Below are 25,000 nucleotides of genomic sequence, written 5' to 3'. Positions count from 1 at the left end.
GAGGCTTCATGCTATAATTGAAGAGACATGATTTATGCATTTGATTTTGAACTTACCTTGTCTTCATCTCGCAGAAAAGTAATTTTCGTGTCCTTGTAACTCGAGGTGATGACATTTCCTAACGATACATTCTTGAAACCCTCTGACTGTCGAATGTCATCATCTGAATTGAAAATGAAAATAAATGATTTATAGAGCTTCCTTGATTATTATATCACATTTTCAGTGTGAACTGAGTTTGAAATCAGTACGAACTGAGTTTAAAAAAAAAAAAATCAAGCAAAAGTAGGAGATATATATTTTAGTCTAAACAATAGAGCCATTAGGCCCATAGTGCTGGAGTTTATCCAGGTTTCTGTAGCATGAAACGGACAATAGCAATTGCTTGCTATTCTTTCGATAGGATGCTAGTCTATTGCAAAGTACTTTCCACCAAATCTAACAGACTCAGCTACCCATTCACTGCTGGGTGGACAGAGGAGGTCAGAAAAATGACTGCACCTGGGATCAATCCTGGTCCCTTTGCGTGTGAAGTGAATGCTCTACCAACTGAGCTATCAGAACCCCTCCTTAGTCTAAAAGAATAAACATTAAAATAACTAAACTTAAATGAGTAGCATTTCAGTTTCATGCTGAGAAGCAGCCTACCAATTCTTAGCCTTCTCAATGAATTCATCAGATTAAAAGCACAAGAGATACTTACAATTGGGAATGTTGATGCCAGCTGGAATACCACTTCCTCCAAATGCTAGAACGTCCAAGGATGTGAAGTCGGGTCGGAGGAACCGGTCCTTTTCAAATTCAACAGGCCAAGGAAGATGAGCCAGAAACTTTTCAGCATTCTCCACAAGCTTGGCAAATTTTGCTGACATTTCTTTGTTGACAACTGCTACGAAACCTGTGAGATGTATAAAGCGACTCTCCTTAACGAATGGACACAAAAGTCATTTTAACTCGATGTAAATACATACAATGAATTATCCACCAACAGGATTGCTTTTGTTTTTTGTTTTTTAAGGGTTTTATGACACTTGCCACACATTTAGGTCATTTCAACGCCAGTAAAAAGGAAACAAAAAATGGGAAAGTAAAAACAATTCTAGATTTACATTTAAAAGCACATAAGAACAGACAACAGGGAATGGTACAAATAGGTAATAGATGTAGATTCCAAGAGCACACTATCAATGTACTTAGTTTGAGATCATCTTGAGTCTCATCCAGACAGGCACTGTTCTGAATAAAGAGGAGCATACTCAAATGCTTCAAAACAACAAATATAACAATACATAACAGATAGATGATATACAAGGAAAAACATAATATCTCCCAAAACTTTTAACTATATATTTGACTGTTTCCCTCCTCACCAAGGACCCTGTAATCTCATTCCAAGACAAAGACAGAAAATAAGTTGGAAAACATATAGGAGTATAGAAGACACTAAGAGACCTTGCTTACTATGGGAGGTCAAAACCACCACCCAGAACTGGATTTAGTCATTATAATAAGTATTTATGACACATAGATAATTACATGCACCAATGTGACTCGCATCCCGATTGTTAATTTTGCTCTACTAATAACTAAGATATTTGCAAAATTTACAATTCATAAAAAAGTCATTTCTCCCTTCCCCTATAAATAAAAGTCAATTAAAAAATATCAAACATAGAAAATCTAATTAGGGGAATATAATAGCCACATTCCCTAGAAAAAATGTTTCAATGTAGCCTCCTACCTTCAAATTCACCTCTCACACCATAGGGGTCCCTGTAAGACTCAATGAAGCCGATGTATCTGAAAAAAAAGAATGGATTAGACAGTGATAAGGATGAATAAAAAAAGACAACAACCCCCCCAAAAAAACAAAACCAACAAAAAACAAAAACAACCCCCCCCCCCCCCCCGAGTAGGTGGAATATAAAAAAATACGAATAGGAGTAAGCTCTAAAGGAACAGATACAATCTTAAATATTGGATATCTGACCTGGATGTTATAGAGAATAAAATACTTATAGGAATATGACACGAAATTATAAAACTTTAAAGTAAAAAATAAAAAATAAAATAAAATCGAGTGGAGGATAAAAGCTAAAAAAAAATAAAGACCCTTAAAAAATAGTTTTAAAAAAACATAGCTTTTTCTATATATGAGAAAAACAGAACTTCACCAAAACCAACTAACCATTAAATGAAATGTGATCCCTCACTATCTAAAACTGAAATTATGTTGGGATGAACTGAAAGCTGAAATTTGTACCCACAGTCAAGAATAGGATCCTTGGATTGAAGTTACAATGCACGCAAGGTTCCAGGTTTGAGAGTTTTTGCCAAGATGAGTGTTATTTAAATTGAACAATATTTGAAGGACAAGTTTTCTGGCCAATTTTATAAATACGTGTCCAGGGTACAACGTTAACTGGTTAAGCATTCCAAAGCAAAATAGGAGACAGAATTTGAAAAAAATTTAGATGCTTTTAAAATTGACAAAATGACAATTTTAAGAGCTGCCAAAAATTTTACTCTGGAACAAAGCAAATATCAAGAAAACTTGTAAAAACAAATTTTTTTTTGAATCATGTAATTGATTACCTACACTAGCAATCCTATTGTCTGTAATTATTAGAATACGGAAGAAGTCTTGTCGAGTCCACAGTTTATTATATTATTCTATTATACTACCACCATCGATATTGTAAATAATTTTTAAATTCTAGACTTACGTTTCCACAATTGGTCCCTTATTTCTGATCCAGTGCCGTGAACCATCTTTGTGGCAGGGAATGGATCCCGACATGAAGCTCTTCGCATACTCTGTCAACATTTTTACTTCTGTTTCATTGGCTGCAAATTCCTATGGAAGAAAAAAATTTGACATTTGTATGAAGTCTGAAGTTGATGACAATCATCTAATATATATATAATATGGATTTTTACAGCTGTGACAAGTAATATATTCAGATTTATTTGATGCAAATATGTCCCATAAATGTCACCCTGTCATATAAGAATAAACAATGAAAAACATTTAGAAAAAAGAGTAAACTATAAAATAAGCCCTAAGAAGGCTTCATAAGCATTGCCATGATATTGAGCAAGAGCAAATAATCAAATCTGCTCAAAGACAGAAAGAGTTCGAGGTTATAACATTATTATTCATAAGCAATCTCGTCTGTTCAGGACAATTGAGCTGAGGTTTATCTCAATTTCTGTTGTAAAACAGATAGTGACAATTGTTTACTACACTTTGTATGCTAGCTTACCACAGTAAACTTTCCTACAGAATTAAAGCAGTTAAGTTATCCACCCATTAATTGCTCGGTGGAATAGCGGTGTGGGGGTGGGTGGAAATAAAAACCTTTGGACTTCAGACCTGTCAATTTGAAAACTTCAAATCTAGTAATTTTTATGTCAGTTTTTAGTAATTTGACAAGGAAATTAGTAATTTATGAAATTATGTACGAACAACCATAATTTGACATTGATGATCATTTCAACAATACATCGTCATGCTTATGCACTGTAGAAGAAATGCTTTATTGTTGTTATTATCACCATCATCATCATTATTGTAGTTATTATTATAATATTATTATCGTCATCATTATTATTATAATCATTATTATTATTATTATTATTATTAGTAGTAGCAGCAGTAGTTATTATTACTATTTTTATTACCATTGACTTACTTGACTTAGATGCCTTTCGCGTCTCGACCGAAAGATCGGGTCGCCTTGGCTGTTTCCAGTATTTCCTGTGTGAGGTGTCTCCAATATTGCCGGTCCTCTGCTAGGGTTCTCAGATTTTCAAGGTCCCCTGCCGTTATGAGACTAATGCTTTGTCCAAGTGTTGTGAGGTTTTTGTTTAGGATCACAGGGAGTGTTGTGATCGGTCTTCCTCTGAAAAGGTTCCCGTGTTTTTGGAAGTATCCCGACATGGCTTGGTTAGCTGGTATGTTTTTGTCCCTGCGTAGTATGTGACCGAAAAGTTGCCATCGTTGTTGTAAAATGTCAAGGGAGATTGGTCTTTCTTTTGTGATCTTATAGAGTGATTCATTTGAGATCTTTTTTGGGTATTTGATGTCCAGTACCCTTCTTAGCTGTGTGCGATGGAAGGCATCCAGATGTTCTTCGGATTTTGTCAACGCCCAAGTGCCGCAGTTATACAGAAGTACCGGTTTTACAAGAGCACGGTACAGTTTCAGTTTGGTTTTTCCCTTTATTTTGTCACCTCTAATCCATACATTGGTGAGTTTACTGAGTGCGGCGTTTGATAGCTGTTTTCTTCTTTGTACATCCTCGGTGTCTCCAATTAGTGAGCCGACTTTCTTTGTTCTTTTCCATTCCTCTTTGTTCCTCGATATTGTTGTAAATTCGGTTTTATTGGCATTGACTTGGAGGTTATATTTCATGAGGGTATTTTGTATGATGTCTATATTTGCTGGTGTTGATCCAATAAAGTCGACATCATCTGCATAGGTGATTTCTCTAGGGATTGCATTCTCAATATCAGTCGGTTTTGGAATGACTTTTCGAACTTCTTTCAGAGCGTGTTCTAAGTATATTGTGAACAGAATCGGGCTCAGACTATCTCCTTGGGGGGTCCCGATGTTACTTTCGAACTGCGTCTGTTTTGTGGCCCCGTATATCCTTGGTTGTATCTTTGTGTTGCTGAGGAGAAATCGGATTATTCGGAGCTCGTCTTCGTCAACTATGTCTGTTAATATCTCCAAAAGTTTTCCTCTGTCGATCGTATCAAAGGCTGCGGACATATCGATTCCGGTTATTGTCATGGATATGTTTTCTTTGAGTGCCTTTGCTGCCAACCATTTATGTGTCCATACAACGTCCGATGTGCTTCGGTCTTGGCAAAACCCGCTTTGGCTATGTGATAGATATTTTTCTATTTTCGGTCTAATTCTGTTGAGGACAATAGTTGACAGTGTTTTTCTTATGGTATTCAGTAATGTTATTGGGCGCAGGTTGTTTACGGGTCCTTTCGTTTTTCCTGGTTTTTGTATTGTAATTAGGACACCGCTGTTTATGTCCCAGTCTTTGTGTGTTGAGAATGTTTTGTTCATTATGTTTGCAATGCTCAGATCCAGGGAGAGGGTACCGCATTTCAGCAATTCAGCGGGAATTTCATCTTCGCCTGGGGATCTGTTATTGTTTAGGCACTTTATGCTATTTCTAACTTCAATTGTTGTGATGCGGTTGTTTAGGTCTCTAGGGTTTCCTGAGAAGGGCGATATTTGTGAGACTTGTTTGTGAAATTTCTGCTGGAAGTGGTCAGTTACAATGTCAAGGATATCGTTGGGATTTGTTGTCTGTTTGCCAAATTTATCCTGTAGTTTTGGGTTCTCGAATGGTTTTCGGTTACCATTATCATTAATTAATTATTACTGAGAATTAAAAATTAGTAATTTTACACACAATTTCGTATTTTCGTAATTGACCATGACATTTGTCTAAAATTCGTAAAATTATAAAAGATTCATAACATTCTACAGGTTTGCGACTTACCAACTTTTTGCTTATAAGGTGAACACTCCACGTGTTGAATCCTAAATAGCACATTAGTTTCAAGTTTAAATCATTTATAATTCATTATTTGAGTCAATTTTCATCGTCTTTATCTTAACATGTCAAAATATCTAATATCCTTAAGCATGTTTCAGGTTGAGTTAATAAAATTTCACAAGACATTCTATGAACTAACCTTTGCATGTTCTAATTCCTCAGCCACCATATCCAATAGCACACTGTAGTCTCCCCTGGTCACGTTGAATCTCACCGTATCATCATATCCCGATGGTCTAAAATTATATTCACCTATGACTTGTTCCTTGGGATAGCCTTGCACATCGCCATCTGGAATTAAAGAAAAAAAAAGTCCCTCAAAAATAATAAATTTTAAAATATCAGATGTCGAGATGGGGGTTCAAGCTTGGTTGAGCACTTGCCTCTGATTCCCCCCAGTCACCCAGCAGGAATTTTGTGGCTGGGACTATTAGATCTAGCAGAAAGTACTTTGTTGCAATTATCTGAATGATATAGAAATTAAGATAAACACTGAAGGAGCAAACTAATAGATGGTCACCTTGGAGCCTGTCATTCTCTCAATTTGGAATGTGAGATAAAAAGTTTAACAATCATCCAATGCAATCAATGTTAGTGAGAAATTCATTCTAAGAGCCATATACATTTGAGAATAATCGAATGTATGAATGCTTGGTGTCCTGAGGTGTAGACTGGTAGTCAATGAAGATTTGTATCCTTGAAGCTAGTGAATACCAATTAGAATTATGTGGGAATTAAAAAACAAAACCAAGAGGATGATAAATAATCATTAATATTGGTTAAAATTCTCTCTCCAATAGTCTTTCAATATAGTATAATAAACGGATGTCCTATTATTGTTTTGGCTTAATTCATTAAAAATGCCACAAGGAATGCACATTGGACTACTCTCCCATAGGTTTCAGTATATATGCCAGAAGACAAAGTTTGCACACGGCAGCAAGTTCAATTGAACTCAAAGTAAACAGTTATAAGACTCGTAAACAAAGATCCAGTGTTATTGATGGAAATCTTTTAGAAGATATTCAAGAATTCACATACATGGGCAGTAAACGGACAACAGATGTGACTGCTTTTTTTTTGTTTGTTTGTTGCTTTAGGTCTCTTCCAACACAGTTGAGGTTATATGAGAGACCGCTGAAACAAAAAAACAAGCAATCTAACAAAAATAGTACAAATGTAAATCAAAATCATAACCTAAAGATATCATAAGCTAAATTATAAATAACCAAGAACAAACAGGCAGAAGATTTACAGAAAAAAAAATATCCCTGTCAAAAATACAATCACAAACCAAAGAAGCAGGATAGGCTAGTAAAGAGAAGAAGAAACGACATCACTATCGGATCGTACACCCATGCGAACATCATAGGTATATGAGATGCGACTGCAATGCAGAGATCAAAACCAAAATCAGTAAGGCAAACCAGACATTTGCTTCCCTTAAACAAATTTGGAGAGCAACGGGATTGTATTCCAGCACTAAAATAAAGATTTTAAAGAGTTATGTCGAGCATTTTGCTCTATGGATCAGTGTTGGAAGATTACAGACAGTATCATCCAGACAAAACTTCCAAGATATTCTGGCTGAACACAGTCTCAAATGAGGACCTGAGAGCAGGAGCGGAAGTGGAGTCTCTGGAGAGTCTCATTAAAAGGAGAAGATGGCAATGGTTGGAGCATGTCTGTTGAAGACCTGATGAAACACTGATAAGGAAGGCTCTGTGCACCCCAAGGAAAGAGGAAGAGAGGCTGCCCAAAGGAGACTTGGGGACATACCATGGGGAGGGACCTAAATCAAAGCGGTCTCCCTTGAGAGGGCCCAAGAATAGCCTGCTGACGGACCAAGTGGAGATTCTTTGCATCGCCTCAATTGCCCAGCAGGTCCAGAGAGAATTGAGTGACGAGTGAGTGAATGCATAGAGATGACAAGCTACATTCATCTTGACAATTCAATCACAGAATGTATATTTGATAAGCATATACTTCCTTTGCAGTATTGACAAACAGTTTACTACAAACCCTTGTCTTAAAAATTTGATTTAAACAATACAATAATCATGGTACCTGAAAAGAGTTTTTCAGGATGCAAAACATGTTTTTTGTTCATTAAAAAATAAATTTAGCAGAGGTGACTTTTTTACCAGTAGTAAACTCAAACAGGGGTATTTTTCTTACTACTAGAAAAAAATAATTCTTACCCTGACAAATAGCTGAGGCTAGTCTCACTTCATAAACATCTTCTCCTTCTTCGTTTTGGGTCTTGAAAAGCCGAGTGTTGTAAGGACTGATATTCTGCATGTTAAGATGAAGGAAAGTAAAGAAAAGAAAAAAACAAAAACAAAAAAGTTTTTAAAAAATCTGATGCGGACAAATCATTCACTTGAAGGGAGGTACAATATCAATTATTTCTTTCTCCTCTGTTTCGGTACTTAACGTAAGCGGTATTTGTCACCAGATAATTCTACACCCGATATTTAGGTGTCTATTATCACCAGATAAATCGGCACACGAAATCGAGTCTTAATTTTAGTCTATTGTTTTTGTTGTTATTTTCTATTAATTTGTCTATTAAAAAACTCGCAATTTCTATCACTCTCAATTTTTCTCCCAGCACACGAACAAGTCTCTCTAGGAATTTCAAAAAACATTGTTAAAAGGGGCAATATTTTGCTTTGGATTGAAAATACATTCATTTCCATTTCAACAATGAGCTCATATCATGAGCTAGAGGTGCCTAAATCAAGACAATAAGGTGGATAGAAAAATAAAGTGAGTAACTGTAACTCATATATAAGGGAACAACACAAAACAAGCAATGTTTCAGCCCTTGACCTTAGAAGACAAATGTTTTGTTTTTTTGTTTTTAAGGGTTTTATGGCGCTTGCAACACATTACGGTCATATCAGCGCCAGTAAAAAGGAAGAAATGGGATAGCAAAAAGTTCTAGAATTACAATTAAAGCATCCAAGAATAAGGCAGACAAAGGGGAATTGGTTCAAATAGGGAACAGATGTAGATTCCAAGAGCACACTATCAGTGTACTTAGTTTGAGATCACCTAAAAGTCTCACCCAGGCACAAGCACATATTTTTACATATGTTTACATATCAAATATAATGCATAAACAAAACATAATACAGTGCATAACAGAGAGATGATTTACAAGTTACAAGGAAAAAAATATCTCCCAAAACTAACTATACATTTGACTGTTTCCCTCCCAGCCAGAGCCAGGACAAAACCAAGTAATCTCATTCCAAGACAAAGACAGAAAGCATGTTGGAAAACAGACATAGGGGGATAGAAGACACAGTATGTACCTCCCTGCCCACTATGTGAGGTCAGGAACCCCACCCAGTCAGAAGACAAGCAACAAAACACAAAAATTAAAGGTTACAAAAAAATCACATTTTGTCAAATGTGGAAACAATGTAAATGTATGGAGAGGGTGTTGGATGTGGATGCAAGAAGAGGCGCAAGAGAAGGGAGAAGGGGATAAATGGGGGGGGGGGGGAAGAAAGAAAGAGAGAGAGAGAGAGAGAGAGAGAGAGAGAGAGAGAGAGAGAGAGAGAGAGAGAGAGAGAGAGAGAGAGAGAGAGAGAGAGGGTATGCACGTGTTTGTGTGTATGTGTGAAAAGTATGGAATGAGGGTTTGGGAGGGGAGGGGGGAGAATGAATTGGTAACATGAGCCTACAAATAGGCAGGTATTAGTGTTACCCGCTATTTTGGTGCGAGGTGTTGCTCAGAAATTCACACCATGATTGTAATGACTTTCATAAGTTTACTATTGTGACAACAATATTGTTTAATTGCCTGAGAATAATAATAATAATAATAATAATAATAATAATAATAATAATAATAATAATAATAATAATAATAATCATCATCATCTTATTACTATAATAATAAAACATGATAAAAATCTACTGATTAAAATGATAATGACTAATTAATGAAAGAAAAAAAATTAAGAAGAAAGAATGATAATAAAAAGATAATATATAGACAAATCAATAAATAAACTTTAAAAAATAAAGGAAATAAAAAAATAAAATAGAAGGAAAATAATTAGTATTGAAAAAAAAAAGACCCCGGTGGGATTTGAACCCCAGAAACTTCCAATCAGGAGTCAACAGCTTAACCATTACGCTCCTCTCAGCACACTAAACTTGGGTCATTCACACTCCATAAAAAAAAAAATGGAAATTCGTTTACAGACGTGGCATGCATAAATATTTATTAACACAAAGTTGAGAATCTATGGCGACAATGTATACATATATATATATATATATATATATATATATATATATATATATATATATATATATATATATATATATATATATATATATATATATATATATATATATATATATATATATAATATATGCAAATGAACAAAAATGTAAAAATATACAACCAAGAACCAATAGCAACACTTTATATATTAATTTGATAAATTGAGATAGGCCATACCTCTGGCCTTTAGTCCGAACTTGTGTGTGTATATTTAAAAGATATTTAATTTAAATCACAGATGCACGTTAAAAATTCGAACACCATGTGGCAAAAATGAATTAAGTAGTGCACACAACATTCTGTTTTTATGTTTAGACAAATTCTATGCGGATGAAGGATTTACATTTGAATTGTTCAATCCCTAAGCATTTTTATTAGTCCTGTCTGATGCCGATACTGAGGGTGGCTAATTCTCAACATGTGCATAAGCGACTCGGGTGTCTCATAACCTGGTGACAAGATACACCCGAGTTTCGGGTGTTGAATAACACTCCCCATATATACATGTCAGTATAATATAGATATGGTTTTTGGGGATTTTATGGTAAACACCAGAACACGACTGTTGAGATTGCCATTTGACTATACTTCTCACATCTGTGATGATTTTATTTTTCAGGCAATTAATATTTTAAAAAAATGTTCTTTCATCTTAGAACAAGTCAAGAAAAAAATAAAAGACAAACAAAACAAACAAAAAAAACCCTAAAAAAATAACCAATAAAAAAGGAAACATGAACCCAACCAAACAAAAACACACCGAAACCATATATTTTTGCACTCAGTTCCCCATTAATCATTATTTCCTGTATACTAACCCAGTGCACCAAGAACTCTTGGCAAATTTTGGCATCATACTCGTCACAGTTTGCTGAGTAATATGTGGATGTTCCCTGAAATATATACAAAACTTTCACTAACATTGTTACACATTTGTATATCACTTTGAAGGAAAAAATGAGCACATTCTATTTTCAACCACAACAAGAAAGAATAAAAGACACTCAAGTTTGTAAAGAAAAAAGAAAAAAGAAAAAAGAAAAAAAACAAAAAAAAAAACAGAAAAGAGTTACCGACTTTATATATATATTTAAAAGTTTTGAGTGCTTGTGTTCATAACTTTTGCCCAAAAAAACCCCAAACAAACTGAGTAAAACCTATTACCAAATCTACTTATTGGGGAAAGGAAAGGCAGAGTTTTTATTTAGTTTAAAAAGATTTGAACAATTTGTCTCCATTTTAAAGTCCAAATTATTCAGTACCAAATCCCAAAAGGCTGAGAACTCTTGGCAGACTTCAGATGGGCTGTCAAGCAACAGAATACAAACACTCCAGCCCAGTAAACCCAGATAGCGAATAGGTGGATACCTTGTAATCAAACTAATGAATACTCATGATGAAAGTTCAGAACTTGATAATAGCATAATTGAGTATCCATTAACCACCCTTGCTAAGATCAAGTTCACACCAAGAGACCACCATCATCTATTTTAGCTGTCACTCATCAAGGAGAAGAGTGAGAACAAGACCCCCATTGACCTCTAGGTCTAGGAGTAGAAAAGGCTAATAATAAAAGCAAATCTCAACAGACAATCATGCCAAGGAAGGAGTTGCAAGTAGCTTGGACAGTCAAACCCAAAAATTTCAGCAAGCACCAGCTTCTTCGTTCTAAAATAGAATACAGGGGAAAGGAATATCTTATGGCTTTTTCGTTTTTTTATGTCTTTAAAAAAAAAAGGATTTTACGCACTTGCAACACATTAAGGTCATATCTGCACCAGTAAAAAAGGAAGAAAATGGTATAGTAAAAAGTTTTAGAATTACAATTAAAGGACCCAAGAAAAGGTAAAACAAAGGGGAATTGGTTCAAATGGGAAACAGATGTAGATTCCAAGAGCACACTATCAAAGTACTTAGAGATCACCTAAAAGTCTCACCCAGACCCCAGCACAAGATCCGACTAAAAGGAATACACTCAAATGTTTACAAATCGTATGTTAAAAATAAAAAATAATACATAACAGAGGGATGATTTACAAGGAAAAAATATCATCTCCCACAACTATAACTATACATTCGACCGTTTCCCTCACAGCCAAGGACTCTGGCCCAGGGTCAGGACAAAACCAAGACAAAGACAGAAAGCAATTGAAAAACAGATACAGGGGGATAGAAGACACAGCAAGTACCTCACTGCCCACTATGGGAGGTCAGGAACCCCACCCAGAAATAAGTGTCTAAATGGAGTAACTGGTAATCCAAGAAAGTAACCAAGGGAATAAATTGAATACTACACAAAATGACAATGTTCAGTACTTTGTCTCCAAAGCCAAGCTCTCTTTCTTTCTCGTTCAAAGAGTACATCTTGTCTTTGACAGACTCCCAAACTTTCGCCATACCAACACTGTCTGCTTGGTAAGCTATACAATCCTGCACTAAAGTCTGTAGCTTTTCCTGGTAAAGGAGAAAGAAACGGTGAAAATAAGCTGACAAAAATAAACATCAAAACAGAGTGAAACAGGTAATAAGAAATGCATGTTTTCAAAAATTGAATATAAAAGTCAGTATGCATGATTCACTTAAAATAAAATAAACATGCTGCAAGGCAAAAGATAAAATCTATGAATATGCGACCCACCGCCTCAAAACAGCATTATGTCAGAAATTACTAGTATACATTCTTATAAAAACCTGCAGAACGTTTTTAAACTATTCAATTTTTAGTATTTAAGTCATCCTGGCATAGTACTGTTTTCAGGTCACATATCTTTATTATTATTATTAATTTTATCACCATCATCTTCTTCCAAAAAGCTCAAGTTCCTTTGTGTTCCTGTGTGAATATTTACTTTATCAACATTAACATTTTTATATTCTGTTTAAAACAACCCCCCCCCCCCCCCCTAAAAATTGGTCTAAGAAATTTAAACGTGCAAAATATGCCCACATACACCTTTTGAAGCATGAATAAGTATTTAAATACTTATTAGAATTCACCCCAAGTCCTTTAACATTCTTTAAGTGTTCTTTGTTTTGCAGACATAAGATCTTAGGCTTCATTACGTTGTGAATGAACTAAATTGTGATTGTATTGCAATGCCAAGAGTAAATTGCCTTTTGATTCATGCATATATTGCTTTCTTAAATACAAAAGCAATGTACCCCTCTTGTCTGTAACTCTAGCATTGCATCCTCAATTTATCATACTCAGCGATATTGTGTGCACATGCTTAATTCCACGTTTTTGTGTAAGATTGAATATAAAGTGTTCATAGGTCATGTAAAGACAATATCAATGTTGGTTCCTGAATTGAAATATTTAAAAATTAAATGAGGCTTACCTTAAGGTGAAATTTGATGATAATTCCATTGTTACCGCATGACATGCATATTCCTTCACCGAAGAAGACCGGTCACCCATGATTCCTCACTATTCAAAGGCGAGTTGGTGGTTATGTAGAGTACGATGCAGTTGTCTGATCTATATAATCCTTTTCAAATCACACATACTATTTCCTTCCCACATGAATTTCTCACAAAAATTGATATGTATAGGGTGGCAGAGGGCGGGCGGTGAAGGAATATGCATGTCATGCAGTAACAATGGAATTATCATCAAATTTCACCTTAAGGTAAGCCTCATTTAATTTTTAAATTCCATTGGTTACTGCTGACTATGCATACCTTCACCGAAGATTTTAAAGCCATAACCGCCAATGAGCAAAGGACTATCGATTATTAAGTACTGCCAGTCCAAAAGCTGTATCCTTATCTCTTACGATCAGTTTATTATAGTACTTACCAAAGGTAGATGCCCTAGCCCACCCCGCTGATTTGAGTATAAGTGATATGTCAATATTTCTAACAACTGACGAAGTGGAGGCTGCTCTCGTGCTATGAGATTTAAATATCTTTGTATCAATCCCAGCTTTCGTTAACATCAGTTTAATCCATCGACTAATTGTGTCTTTGGAAACCGCCGCATGACGGCTCATAAAGCTCAGAAATAATTTTGAAGATGAGCGAAACGGTTTTGTACGCTTAATTTATTCATTCAAGTAAGTAACTACACACAATCTCTTGTCCTCTATAAATGCGGGTAGTATGACGGTAGTGTGACACGCCCGCGGATTGGAGTGTTTCAACACTTTTTTAATGGAAAAAATTGCTTTTGTTCGTTGTATAATACAGTCATCGAGATCCAAAGCATGGATAGTCTGGCATCTTTGGCCAGTGACTAATGCACATAGTGTAACTAGTTTTAACGTTAATAGTCGAAGACACAATTCTCGACCCGGAGAAAGTTTTTCCAAGAATTTAAGAACTATAGACACATCCCATGTGGTGCAGTATCTGGGATTACTGGGACGTGAATTAAATACACCCTCATAAATCTAGTTATAAGCATATGTTCGCCAATAGGTGGGTTATTGAAAATGGTAGATAACATAGAACGTGCCGTATTTATAGCACTATAGCTGTATTTCAGTTTAAACAAGTGCAACAAAAATTCCAGACAATTCGAGACATTTTCCAGCAGAGGTTCCCATCCTTTATCCTCGCAAAATTCCAGACATTTATTACAGTATACAGTATATTGCAGTCTTGTGCTTTTCCTCCATCCCTTCATAAGCATTTTGATTACCCCCTTAGATAATCCTAGACTAGTGAATTTGTCCCTGACACAATGCATGCTACCATGTTTAATTTTGGATATAGCGGGTGCACTGCTGCAGGATCCTGAGGAAGTTGAAGTAAGGATCTCTGTCCTGTCAGTAATTGAGGGGAGTTCTGACACAAACGCATCATTTTTGGCCACCATATCTGTGACTCCCATTTCGGTAATATCATTAACGCCTTTGGTGTTCTGTCTCGAATAATTTCCCTAATACTCTGGGGATGAGATTGAATGGACAAAAAATGTAAACATATTTATCCCATTTATGAGCTAAAGCGTCAACAGCCAGTGCTTGTGCATTTGGGTGATAAGACATATATTTCTCAATTTGATGATTAATGCGAGACGCAAAAAGGTCAACTTCTGGCGTTCCAAAAGTGTGGCATAACTGCTCAAATACAGTTTTATTCAGCATCCACTCAGTATGGGTATCGAGATAACGGCTATAAAAGTCTGCTTCTGTATTATCAACTTCTGCGATATGACATGAAGTTAACCATATATTCTTCTCTTTGCCCCACAGCAGTAGTTCTTTGGTATAATTATTGCACAACAAAGAATGTGTACCGCCCATATGATTAATATAAGCCACTGCAGTAGTATTGTCAATCTATATTTGAATGTGACAATTATGTAAATTGGCACAAAGTGCCATAGTGCCCAGTAAAGCTGCTCTATTTCCAACACATTAATATGTTGTTGTGATTCCTCATAGGTCCACATACCTTGTGTCACTTCCTCCCCCTTAACTGCACCCCAGCCTAATTTGGAAGCATCAGTTCTAATTATATAATCTGGGTGATACAGAGCTTTTCCACTGTAAACCCCTTCATTTATCCACCATTCAATTTCATTGATACATTCTTCTGTCAATGTTATACATTTATCATAATCATAAGAAACAGCTAATGCTTTAATTTTTGTCATCTCTAATTCCCTATAGAATAAAGGACCATATTCTACAGCGGGGAAGCATGCTACAAACGTGCCAATGAGTTGAGCTACTTTCCTAATGGATACATGATTAGCTGAAATTTTAAGGGAGGAAGCTTTTAGAATGATTGTTTCCCTTTTCTCTTCACTTAAAGAAACCCTCATATCTAACGACTCGAGTATGAAGCCCAAATGGTGTAGTCGTTGAGTAGGCACTATCGTAGATTTGGGGGATATGTCAAACCCTAATGATTTAAGTGTCATCATCCTATATGTGACATTATCCATAGTCTCTTGGTAGGAGCCACCTTGTAAGTACAAATCGTCAATATACATGCTTGACAAATAGTTCTTTCTTCTAAGGTGGGCTAAAATAGGGCGTAAAATATTTGTAAAAATCCTAGGACTGTCTATAAACCCTTGAGGCAATACTAGATATTTATACACTTGTCCCTTATGACGAAATTTTAGGTACCGAGTAAATCGGTTGTCAATAGGCAAGGTGTGAAAAGCACTAACAATATCGAGACTCGCCATACAGCATCCTGGTTCCACCAGATGTAAACATGAATCCAGACTCCCCATTTTGAAATGTTGATAGCATACATGTTCATTAAGCCATTTGAGATTCAATATCATTCGAAATTTGACACCTGATTCGCAACTCTTTTTAGCTCTAAGAAATACATTATTCATAAAATCTCCACTATCAAATTTACATTTTTCGATAATTAATTGATCCTCCATTTCTTTTATCATTATGTCTAGGGCGTCTGATTCTTCCATATTAAACCTCAGTTCAGGGGGCAATCTTGTTTGGTAGGGTTTACTATTGAATTGAATTTCACAACCTTTAACACATAGTAAAACAAAAGGGTCATTAGTAAATTTCTTCCATATATGTAAATAATGTCGAGTGCGCCCTCCTAACGGATGGTCTAAATTCTCAAACTCAAAACTTACTCTTTTTACTTCCTGTTTCCTGAGCCCCTTTTCATGTACGGCCTGTTGTGAGTTTGGTGGTTGTAGTTTTGGTAGTTGTTCTGCCTTCGTGTCTGGGTCTGACGACCTTTTTGCCCCCCTCCCCATCCTTTCTTCCAGAACGGGGTTCTTTGACCTAAAAAAGGAAACTTTTTCCCAGCACGGTTGGTATTGTATGGTTCCATACGTTGTTTTGTGAGTCGTGTAATTTTGAGTTTCACACACATCCTTGATTTTATCAGGTAATTGTTCTCCAAATAGGAGACTTTGACAGGATACGAGTCGCTACACAGTTGAGAAAATTCTTCTTTAAGTTCTTTTAAACAAAAATCGTCTACAGATGTCCAGATAATGAGACGAGTTAGCCATTAATGCCAGTGAATCCGCAAGTCTTGTTACCGCATTTTTAGCATCTTCGTTTAAATTGTCCAGTGCACTTAAACTGTCAAAAGCGCCAATAGCCGCAGTGATACCCTTCATCATTCCTTCTTGAACTTTGACTAAATGTGTGTCTCGAACTCTAGTGGGATTAGACACCATCTTAGTAATTTCTTCATTGCATTCTACCGCTCTAAGTCTAGAACAATTCTGCGGGACTTCATATTTAGCATATAGCCGGTCTTTGGTGCTATTATCTATTCCCTTCTCTAAAATATTAGAAATTCCAACTGCAATGTCGTCGTTGATTATGGGCCCTGATGGCACAACTGTGCCTGACACGTCCTTAAAGTATGCGATGCTACAGTTATCACTAGCAACGTCTTGGTCATGTCTATTTATATCCGTCTGGGAATTTCCAGCCACATGAGTCATCATTTCATGATCGTTACCTGGAAAATCACAGGTTTCATTAGGGCTATCTTGTTGAGTTTCACTTTCGTGATAGTTATCATACGCCGTTTTCAATTCGGCAACTACGGGAATAATTTTAGTCAACTCCGCTAATTGTTCTCTAATCATTGATAATTCACTGTTTTCGCATTTTTTCCCTTTCGACTCTTCGCGATTAGCGAGAGCATTAGTGTGGCTCATATTCGCCTCTCTTTCCTCTTGGCGATTAGCGAGGGAACTAGTACGACTCATCTTAGCACAATTAGTGCGTGAGAGAGAAGTCATAGCCGATGATTGTCCCGTAGACTGCGATGTTGTAACACTATTAGTGTTCAACGCTTCATTTTTTGACTCAACTTTTCTTTTCCCTTTAGAACACGATTTAGGACCTTTCTTTGTAAAGTCATCATGGTTTATTTCTGCGACATTTTTCTCCGATCTCTCACTAAGAGACAGGAGTGATTTCACGGCGTCTGCCATTGTTTATAACGAACTCAGCCTAGTCTAGCTAAAACAAGCAAACACCGGTAAAGAGGGATGAATAGTCCAATACAACACAAATAATTCTAAATTCTCCACAATAACACAGTCACAGTTAATTTAATAATGATATAATCCAGTAAATTGTTCGGAAGAACTCGAAATTGGATAATTAATCCGATGAAATTGAAAGTCGTTGTTGATCATTGGGTGTACCGGTAAAGAGTGAGGAATCATGGGTGACCGGTCTTCTTCGGTGAAGGTATGCATAGTCAGCAGTAACCAATGGAATTAAATGCTTCGAGTAAACAGAAAAACAATTTATATAGAGCAATATCCATTAATGAGCTCAAAGCACTTTACGAGAATCAGACACAACGCCTTTAAGGCGATATTACATTTTATTCAGAAGAGTGACGACACTAAATGACAAGGTAATTGTTTTACACATGAGTACAGAGAGAGAGAATGTGAGTAAACAGCCTTTTTCAAGAACTCAACTATATGCTGCTCAGAGCGGACTCGAACTAAGGACCTTCTGATCCGAAGACTAGTGTCATACCACTAGACCATATAGCCGCACAAATCATTATCATTATGATGATGATGAGGTGGTGGAGATGATTATGTGGTAATAAATGATGGTCGTGACTTGTTGCTGTTAACAATATTTGGTAAGTGCCTAATGGATTATATGCATCTCAAGGCTTAAAAGTATAAATAAGATTATTAAGCAAAAATAAATGTACGTAAGATTCAGAAAAAGTCAAATCAAACCTTTGGGATATCTGGAATAAACTTTGTGTCCCCAAATGACTTGTAATTCCCCATGTTGCAATAGAATGCTGCTGCATAAATGTAAAAGGCCTGAGGACAATAGCAACCAATTAAAAAAGTTTTAAATGACATTATTTTCTTACTAATGAAGTTCAAATACAATATAATATCCATGGACTTATGAAATACACACGAAACAATAATTTAACAATTTTTACTACAAGTACCTATCTCATGCAAACAAATCTGGTTGGACCCTTGATTTGCATTTGTAGCCTTCTTGTCTGCCTAGCTGTGATTGTGATAAAAGAGCTGGAGGAGGGCACTACATCTATATATGATCATGCTGATGAGGATGATGAGCATCACAATAAGGTAGAGGCAGAAAGAGAAGAGGGGGAGTAGGAAGAGGAGAATGCTTAGAATGATAAGCAGGGATGAGAATGACTGGTCAGAAAAAAGGAAGAAGTTTTTCAGTGCATAGATCAAGACCCATCCATCCGAACATAACCTATGCATTAGAATTTCATTAAAATTAACTGAGATGCAATCCAAAATGCGTCTCGTAGCCATTTCTTGGTCTCCCTTATAAAACAAACGGAAAAATTACAAACAAAATGACGGCCATCTTACCAGAGCAAATTGACATACAAAATTCACACATTCAAAGAAAACCCCACTCAAAAACACTAAAGCACCAATCTGCAAATTCAAACATTTTTAAGTATTCATATGCACCATCAAAGACTGAACACTTCCCGAATCATGTGTGAACACACAGATTTAGACACCTTCAAGGGAAGATAATCATATTACTTTAGCCTAAACACCAACAACGACAGCCACATTCAACAACTTTCTCAGCCCTCAAATACAAATATTCAAAAGCGAGTCAACTTCCGTGTAACATTCAGATTCAGAAATACTCGTCAAATTCAGAGAGTAACAAGCAAATATCATTGGCCATATTCGGCTACAGAAACCAGGATAGACTGTTTCCTTGGCCAAATGGCTCTAAAGGACTTTTATATATGTTAAAATTTTTCTAGACCCTTAACTATTGCAGGAATGCAACATTTGATAATCAAAATTTCAGATCTTTGTGAAAACAAACCAAAAATTGCATCTAAGACATTGTGTATGATATTGTTAATTACAAAAAACCTGTTTATAATGTTTTTTGAACTGATCATATCTTTGACTTGTCAAAAACAATATGGCATCAGCTGCAACCACCTTGCATGCCAAATTAATGAGTGGTTTTCATGTTACTCTTTCTCCATATAAGATTTAATAATTTTGTGTAAATCTTCCGATTAAATTTTATGAAATAAAAGTGATGAGGACTGCTCTGTAAAAAAAATAAAAACAGCAAGATGTATGCGACCTGAAAATTGTTCCCAAATACAGTCGTTTTTCTTAAAGGCACAATGAGGGAAAACTAAATGGCCATGCAGTCAAACTGCTCAAAATACACCCCTCTTTTCCCCCCCCCCCCCCAAAAAAAAAAAAAAAACAAAACAAAAAAACCCAACAAAAACAAAGAACAAACATTCGCAGTTGGGGAAAAATCCCCATTCTCCCAATTCTTAAAGAGATTCCTGCAAATAGTTTGGTACAGTGATACACAACTCGTAATTTTTTTTTTTGTTACACGTTATGCTAGTATAATTAATTACATTACCCTCTGTCAGTTTCACATAGACCTACCAAAAAAAAAAAAAAATTCCAAACTAATTAAGAAATCAAAATCACACCAAAAGAAATAAAAATAAATAAAACCCATTGTTTTAGAAAAAAAACAAAAACAAAACAAACAAAAAATTAAAAAATCCAACTAAAAACATTTTCTATTCATTCCAAATTAAATAATTCAATCAAGCATTTACCTCAATCTCTTCATCCGTAATGCCAAGATCTATTGCTCTTTCTTTCAATTCCTCAGGAGATTCACCCCTGAAGATCCTATGAATTAAAATAAAAATACCTGGGGACTCTGGAGAAGTCTGAAATATATAAGTATAAGTTAATAAACAATATTAAATTTGGCTGATGATGCACAATGTCATCTGTTCAATTCATTGATTAGAACATTTATTTTGAACCATCCTTTAATCATAAATCTATCTGTAATGGTTATTACATTGAAACTTTTTTTAAAGACAGCAAACTTCGCAAGCGTTTCAAAAACCATTATACAAGACATCCAACTAGGTATGCAAAGAAGCTTATACCTTTCATAAAGTCTAGTGACACTGAGCGTAGGTCTGTGAATGAATCAATGATGACAACTGACCAAAGCAATGTGTCATTTGATAAAAACATTTATACATTGTGCTATTCAACAAATCAAATTGGTAAAGCACCAAGCTCAAAGTAATCTTGTGGGAATGCTAAAAGAATGGGTCCTAACAGATAACTTCTATTAAACAAACATTTGACTCGATATGGTTTGCTCAAAGAATACTTGAGGCAGTCTGCAAACTAAAAATGGTAAGAGGCAATGCACTTTATGCTTATTTATATCCCCTTATAATTGGGAGTTCCATTTTACTCAACCTGACAACACCAAGAGAACAGCAGCAGCAATTTAATGAAGTCAAAGTTGTTAAGATAGAATTGCTTGAGTATCATGATGGAAATGGCTAGATATAATGATAAGGTCAAGTTAATAAAATTTAGAGGGAGGACTTCCATAGCTTCACAGTGCTTTTATCATACAACTTAATCGTTCAGCCATTAAGGACTTTCAATTACAATGCAATGTCCAATAAATATTACTATTTTACGATAAGTTTCATTTTTATAAAAGTAGTGTGATTTTTCAAATTTCCAAAACAATTTGCTGAGTCGGTTATAATCATTTAAGACTCTGGCTGACACAATTATTATTTACTGTGTTTCCCCATCAGTTTCAATATTGCAATTAACAGCACACATTATGTTTGTTCAGGTTATAGTTCTCTTAGGTCTCTCTCCCCCCCAATAATAATTTTTTAAAATCCCCTCTTTAAACATGCTGTGAAATTACGGAAGTCCTTCCAATTTAGCAATAAAACCTGAGATGCCTCACCCTTACAACTCTGTTGGTGAAAATGACTGAGGTAAGCTGCAACTTTCAGGAATGGATCAAATTTGATTGGACATGTTGCTGACTGGAGTACCTTGCATTGTATATAATCACGTGTCACAATATGGTTAAAAACTTGTTTGTATCATAATCATATGCTTAAGTTTAATAGCAACACTATACGGTTATCAAAGCAACTAACACCTATTTCCTGTGTTGTCTGATTTCTTAAACTGTTCAACTTATGTTCTAAGTTTCAGCTTATTTTTAAATGCAAAAAAAAAAAATAAAAAAAATATGATTGCATAGTACAAAACATAACATTTTATGAACAAATTAAAAACCCTCCAAAAGTCAGCAAATCGTGTTTCTACTGTCAAAAAAAAAAGAAGAAATAATTTCACTGATTCTAATTGTGTCCATCAAAAAACCCAAATGGTCTGCCTCTAGAGGGGACGTTTGCATCTCTTGGAAGGAAGCAGCAAGACTTAACCAAAGTTGATTTATTTTGGAGAGAATCCTAGACTGCTATTGATTAAAAGTTGGAAAAAAAATGAGAATTACAAAAAAAAACAATAAAAAAACAAAAAAAAAAACAAAACAAACTATGTGGAAATAAAACCTCACCTGGAAGAGAACAATAAGGCCTCCTTTGAAAGAGGCTTGAGCCAAATGGTGAGCATATTTTCTTTCTTGTAATGACAGTTCTTGGAAGGCCTGCTTACAATCAAGGAGTGCGACTTCTGTGCTGTTTGGCAGAACATGAATAGAACGGTCGACGTCTTCCATCTTGAATTGAAAATAATACTCCAGATCTGCATTAGCAAAGTCAAATTCACCAAGAGACATTTTTTTTTATACAGCAAATGACAGATGTGAACAATCTTTTTGAATTGGTTTCAAAGTACCTGTTTCAATCAAAATTCTATTACAATTCTAAGACTAAGACGTTCTCAAAAATCGCATCCCTCAAAAATATATCTAATAAATATAAAACAGATGAGGATCCCTCTGCTCTTTTGAAATCGTTAATTTACTAACAAGATGATTATTTTACATCTTTCTTGTTTGTTTGTTCTATATTTTTCATTCACAAAATGTTCTTAAACTTCAACTTCCAAGTAGAAGTGAAGATAAGTGAATTTATTTTGGAAATGAAACATTTGACAATACAACGTCGACATCATAGTCATAGTCTAGTTTATAGAGGCTTTGACTTGGGTAATATAAAGCAGAAATTCTTGCGAGTCATAGTTTATGGGAAAACGACAACTTTATGCTTTTATGAGGAATCCAATGTTAAGTTTAACCGTTTAGGTATCGAGGGAGGTTTAGCATTTCTCGATAAGTTCCAGTTCCGATCAAATCAAATCAATTCATGGAAGAGACAGACCATTTTTCTCGAAACAATTTCTTGTTGAGTTTCAAGATCAACGATCATCCTCGATGATCCAATGGAAAGTGATATAAACTTCACGTGACGCAAGCGTACGGTTTCTTATCTGACGACAGCACCCAAACATTGCACTTTAAAAAAAAAAAAAAAAGTAAGAGATCCGTCTCAAATCATAACATAGACCGGTCTACATCATCATACATAAACATAACAAAGTTAGAACTTATCTTTGACACAAGGCAATAGATAGTCAATAGGGGCCAGGTCAACAAGGAAATGTTCTATACCCGAGAAACTAAGACAATATATCTATATATAGATATATCATATCATGTACATCAACATGTTATATCATTAAAAGACATGCAATGTTTCTTTTTATCTTACACTTACCAAGTTATTTGCTACTATCTATCTAGATAGACTATGGTGGCTTACACCAATGACCAATGTCACAAGTGTATCCTTACAGATTTAGCGGTTACTGACACCAAACCGGCTGACCCAGTTTCGTTTTCCTAGAATTTATAATTTCTGGCAGTTCTCTCTCTTTTTTTTTTAAATTTTCTTTTCATTTTTTTTCTTTCTTTTTCTTATTTTAATGAGCGGGCGTTGTGAATGTTATAGTCTGTGGATCCATCCATCCATCCATTTTCTTTTCTGCCAATCTATGTTCAACATTATTTCTGTCTATTTACAAGGCCAACTACCTACATATCAATATACAAATTTACATACCCTTCCTCAAGAAATGTGACATTCCAAAGTGACGAACGGGTATCGTTTTGTTACCTATATATTTCTCGGTTATGTCCATTTTATTTAATATATTAAATATGTTAAATGACTCCGCTCGTTTTTTATTTCTATATGTGTACCGAGCTCTTTTGATGCAATTAAAAAAAAAAAAACAACTTTACCGTGGGCATTTTCCCCCTGTTTTATGTTATTACCTTTGATGTTTTAAGAATGAATATCCCTTTTTAAAGAAAGTTTTGGGCCCTTGAAGTCTTTCAAATACAATATACTGGTTATGGATAGTATGGAATTAATTCAAACACTCACACAAGTTCTAATAGATCAACAGATAATTGCAGTCGTCCCACAATACAGAAATGAAATGTCAACCTAATACCTTCTGTTCGCCAGAATGTGAATAGCACTGGCCACTGATCACATTTCTGACAGATCCTATGTATATAAGGAACGAAAGTGACGTCACTCAGTTCTTGTTATTGTTTTTAGCCAGCCATTTTTATGAGTAGTTCTCACTAAATTGTATTAATCCGACTAAAAACGTTGAAGGCCACACATAGTTTTGTGTGTTTATACATTATATCCGATGTTGTGAGTTAAAAAACCCCCACTACACATCAATACAGATAGTTCGAAGATGACGTCACTCGGGTCTTTGTTATTGTTTTTTTGCCATCCGCGTTTATGAGTAATGCTCACTGAACTGTATTAACCCGACTATAAACGTTCATGGATACACACAGTTTTGTGTGTTGGTCCGTTATACTTCCGGATGGAATGTTATGAGCTTCTTAGCCAAGCGCATACTATCTATAGATAGAATGCGCTTGGCCGAGGAGTTCACAACATTGCCATCCGGAAGTATAACGGACCAACACACAAACTCTGTGTAACCATGAACTTTTATAGTCGGGTTAAAACAGTTTGGTGAGAATCACTCACAGACGCGGATGGCAAAATACAATAACAAAGGCTTGAGTGACGTCATCTTCGTTCTGTCTTTATAGATACTGTGCGCTAGGCTAAGAAACTCACAACATTGCCATCCGGATATATAACGGATTAACACACACAACTATGTGCAACCTTAAACGTTTCTAGTCTGGTTAATAGATTTTAGTGAGAAATACTCATAAATACGGATGGCCAAAAAAAAAAAAAACAACAAAAAACAAACAAACAAAAAACAAAAAAAACAAACAAA

General features: G+C 35.4%; 1 protein-coding gene across 5 annotated transcripts in view; it reads right to left on the bottom strand.

Annotated features, from left to right (window-relative positions):
* Positions 1-25,000, bottom strand: part of LOC144972493 (dipeptidyl peptidase 3-like) — a 39,873-nt gene that overhangs the window by 11,369 nt on the left and 3,504 nt on the right. For 2 of the 5 annotated variants that reach the window (XR_013645371.1, XM_078913778.1), the window contains exons 1-12: positions 23,434-23,569; positions 22,272-22,459; positions 20,464-20,580; positions 18,575-18,664; positions 12,211-12,348; positions 10,713-10,787; positions 7,787-7,880; positions 5,725-5,876; positions 2,727-2,857; positions 1,742-1,800; positions 704-898; positions 57-163 (exon numbers count right to left, since the gene is read on the bottom strand). Coding sequence is in view for 4 of the 5 variants with exons in the window: in XM_078913778.1 (XP_078769904.1) it covers positions 57-163; positions 704-898; positions 1,742-1,800; positions 2,727-2,857; positions 5,725-5,876; positions 7,787-7,880; positions 10,713-10,787; positions 12,211-12,348; positions 18,575-18,664; positions 20,464-20,580; positions 22,272-22,433 (1,320 nt within the window). In the remaining variant the exon portion in view is untranslated. Of the gene's footprint in view, positions 1-56; positions 164-703; positions 899-1,741; positions 1,801-2,726; positions 2,858-5,724; positions 5,877-7,786; positions 7,881-10,712; positions 10,788-12,210; positions 12,349-18,574; positions 18,665-20,463; positions 20,581-22,271; positions 22,460-22,954; positions 22,998-23,433; positions 23,570-24,105; positions 24,234-25,000 lie in introns of those variants that run through there. The other 3 variants (XM_078913797.1, XM_078913768.1, XM_078913788.1) reach the window with 3 other exon arrangements.

This window comes from Berghia stephanieae, chromosome 1 (assembly GCF_034508935.2).
Source record: "Berghia stephanieae isolate SIO BIC M18660-M18661 chromosome 1, UCSD_Bste_1.3, whole genome shotgun sequence".
Lineage (NCBI taxonomy): Eukaryota > Metazoa > Mollusca > Gastropoda > Nudibranchia > Aeolidiidae > Berghia > Berghia stephanieae.
This window is presented reverse-complemented; position numbering and strand designations above follow the sequence as displayed.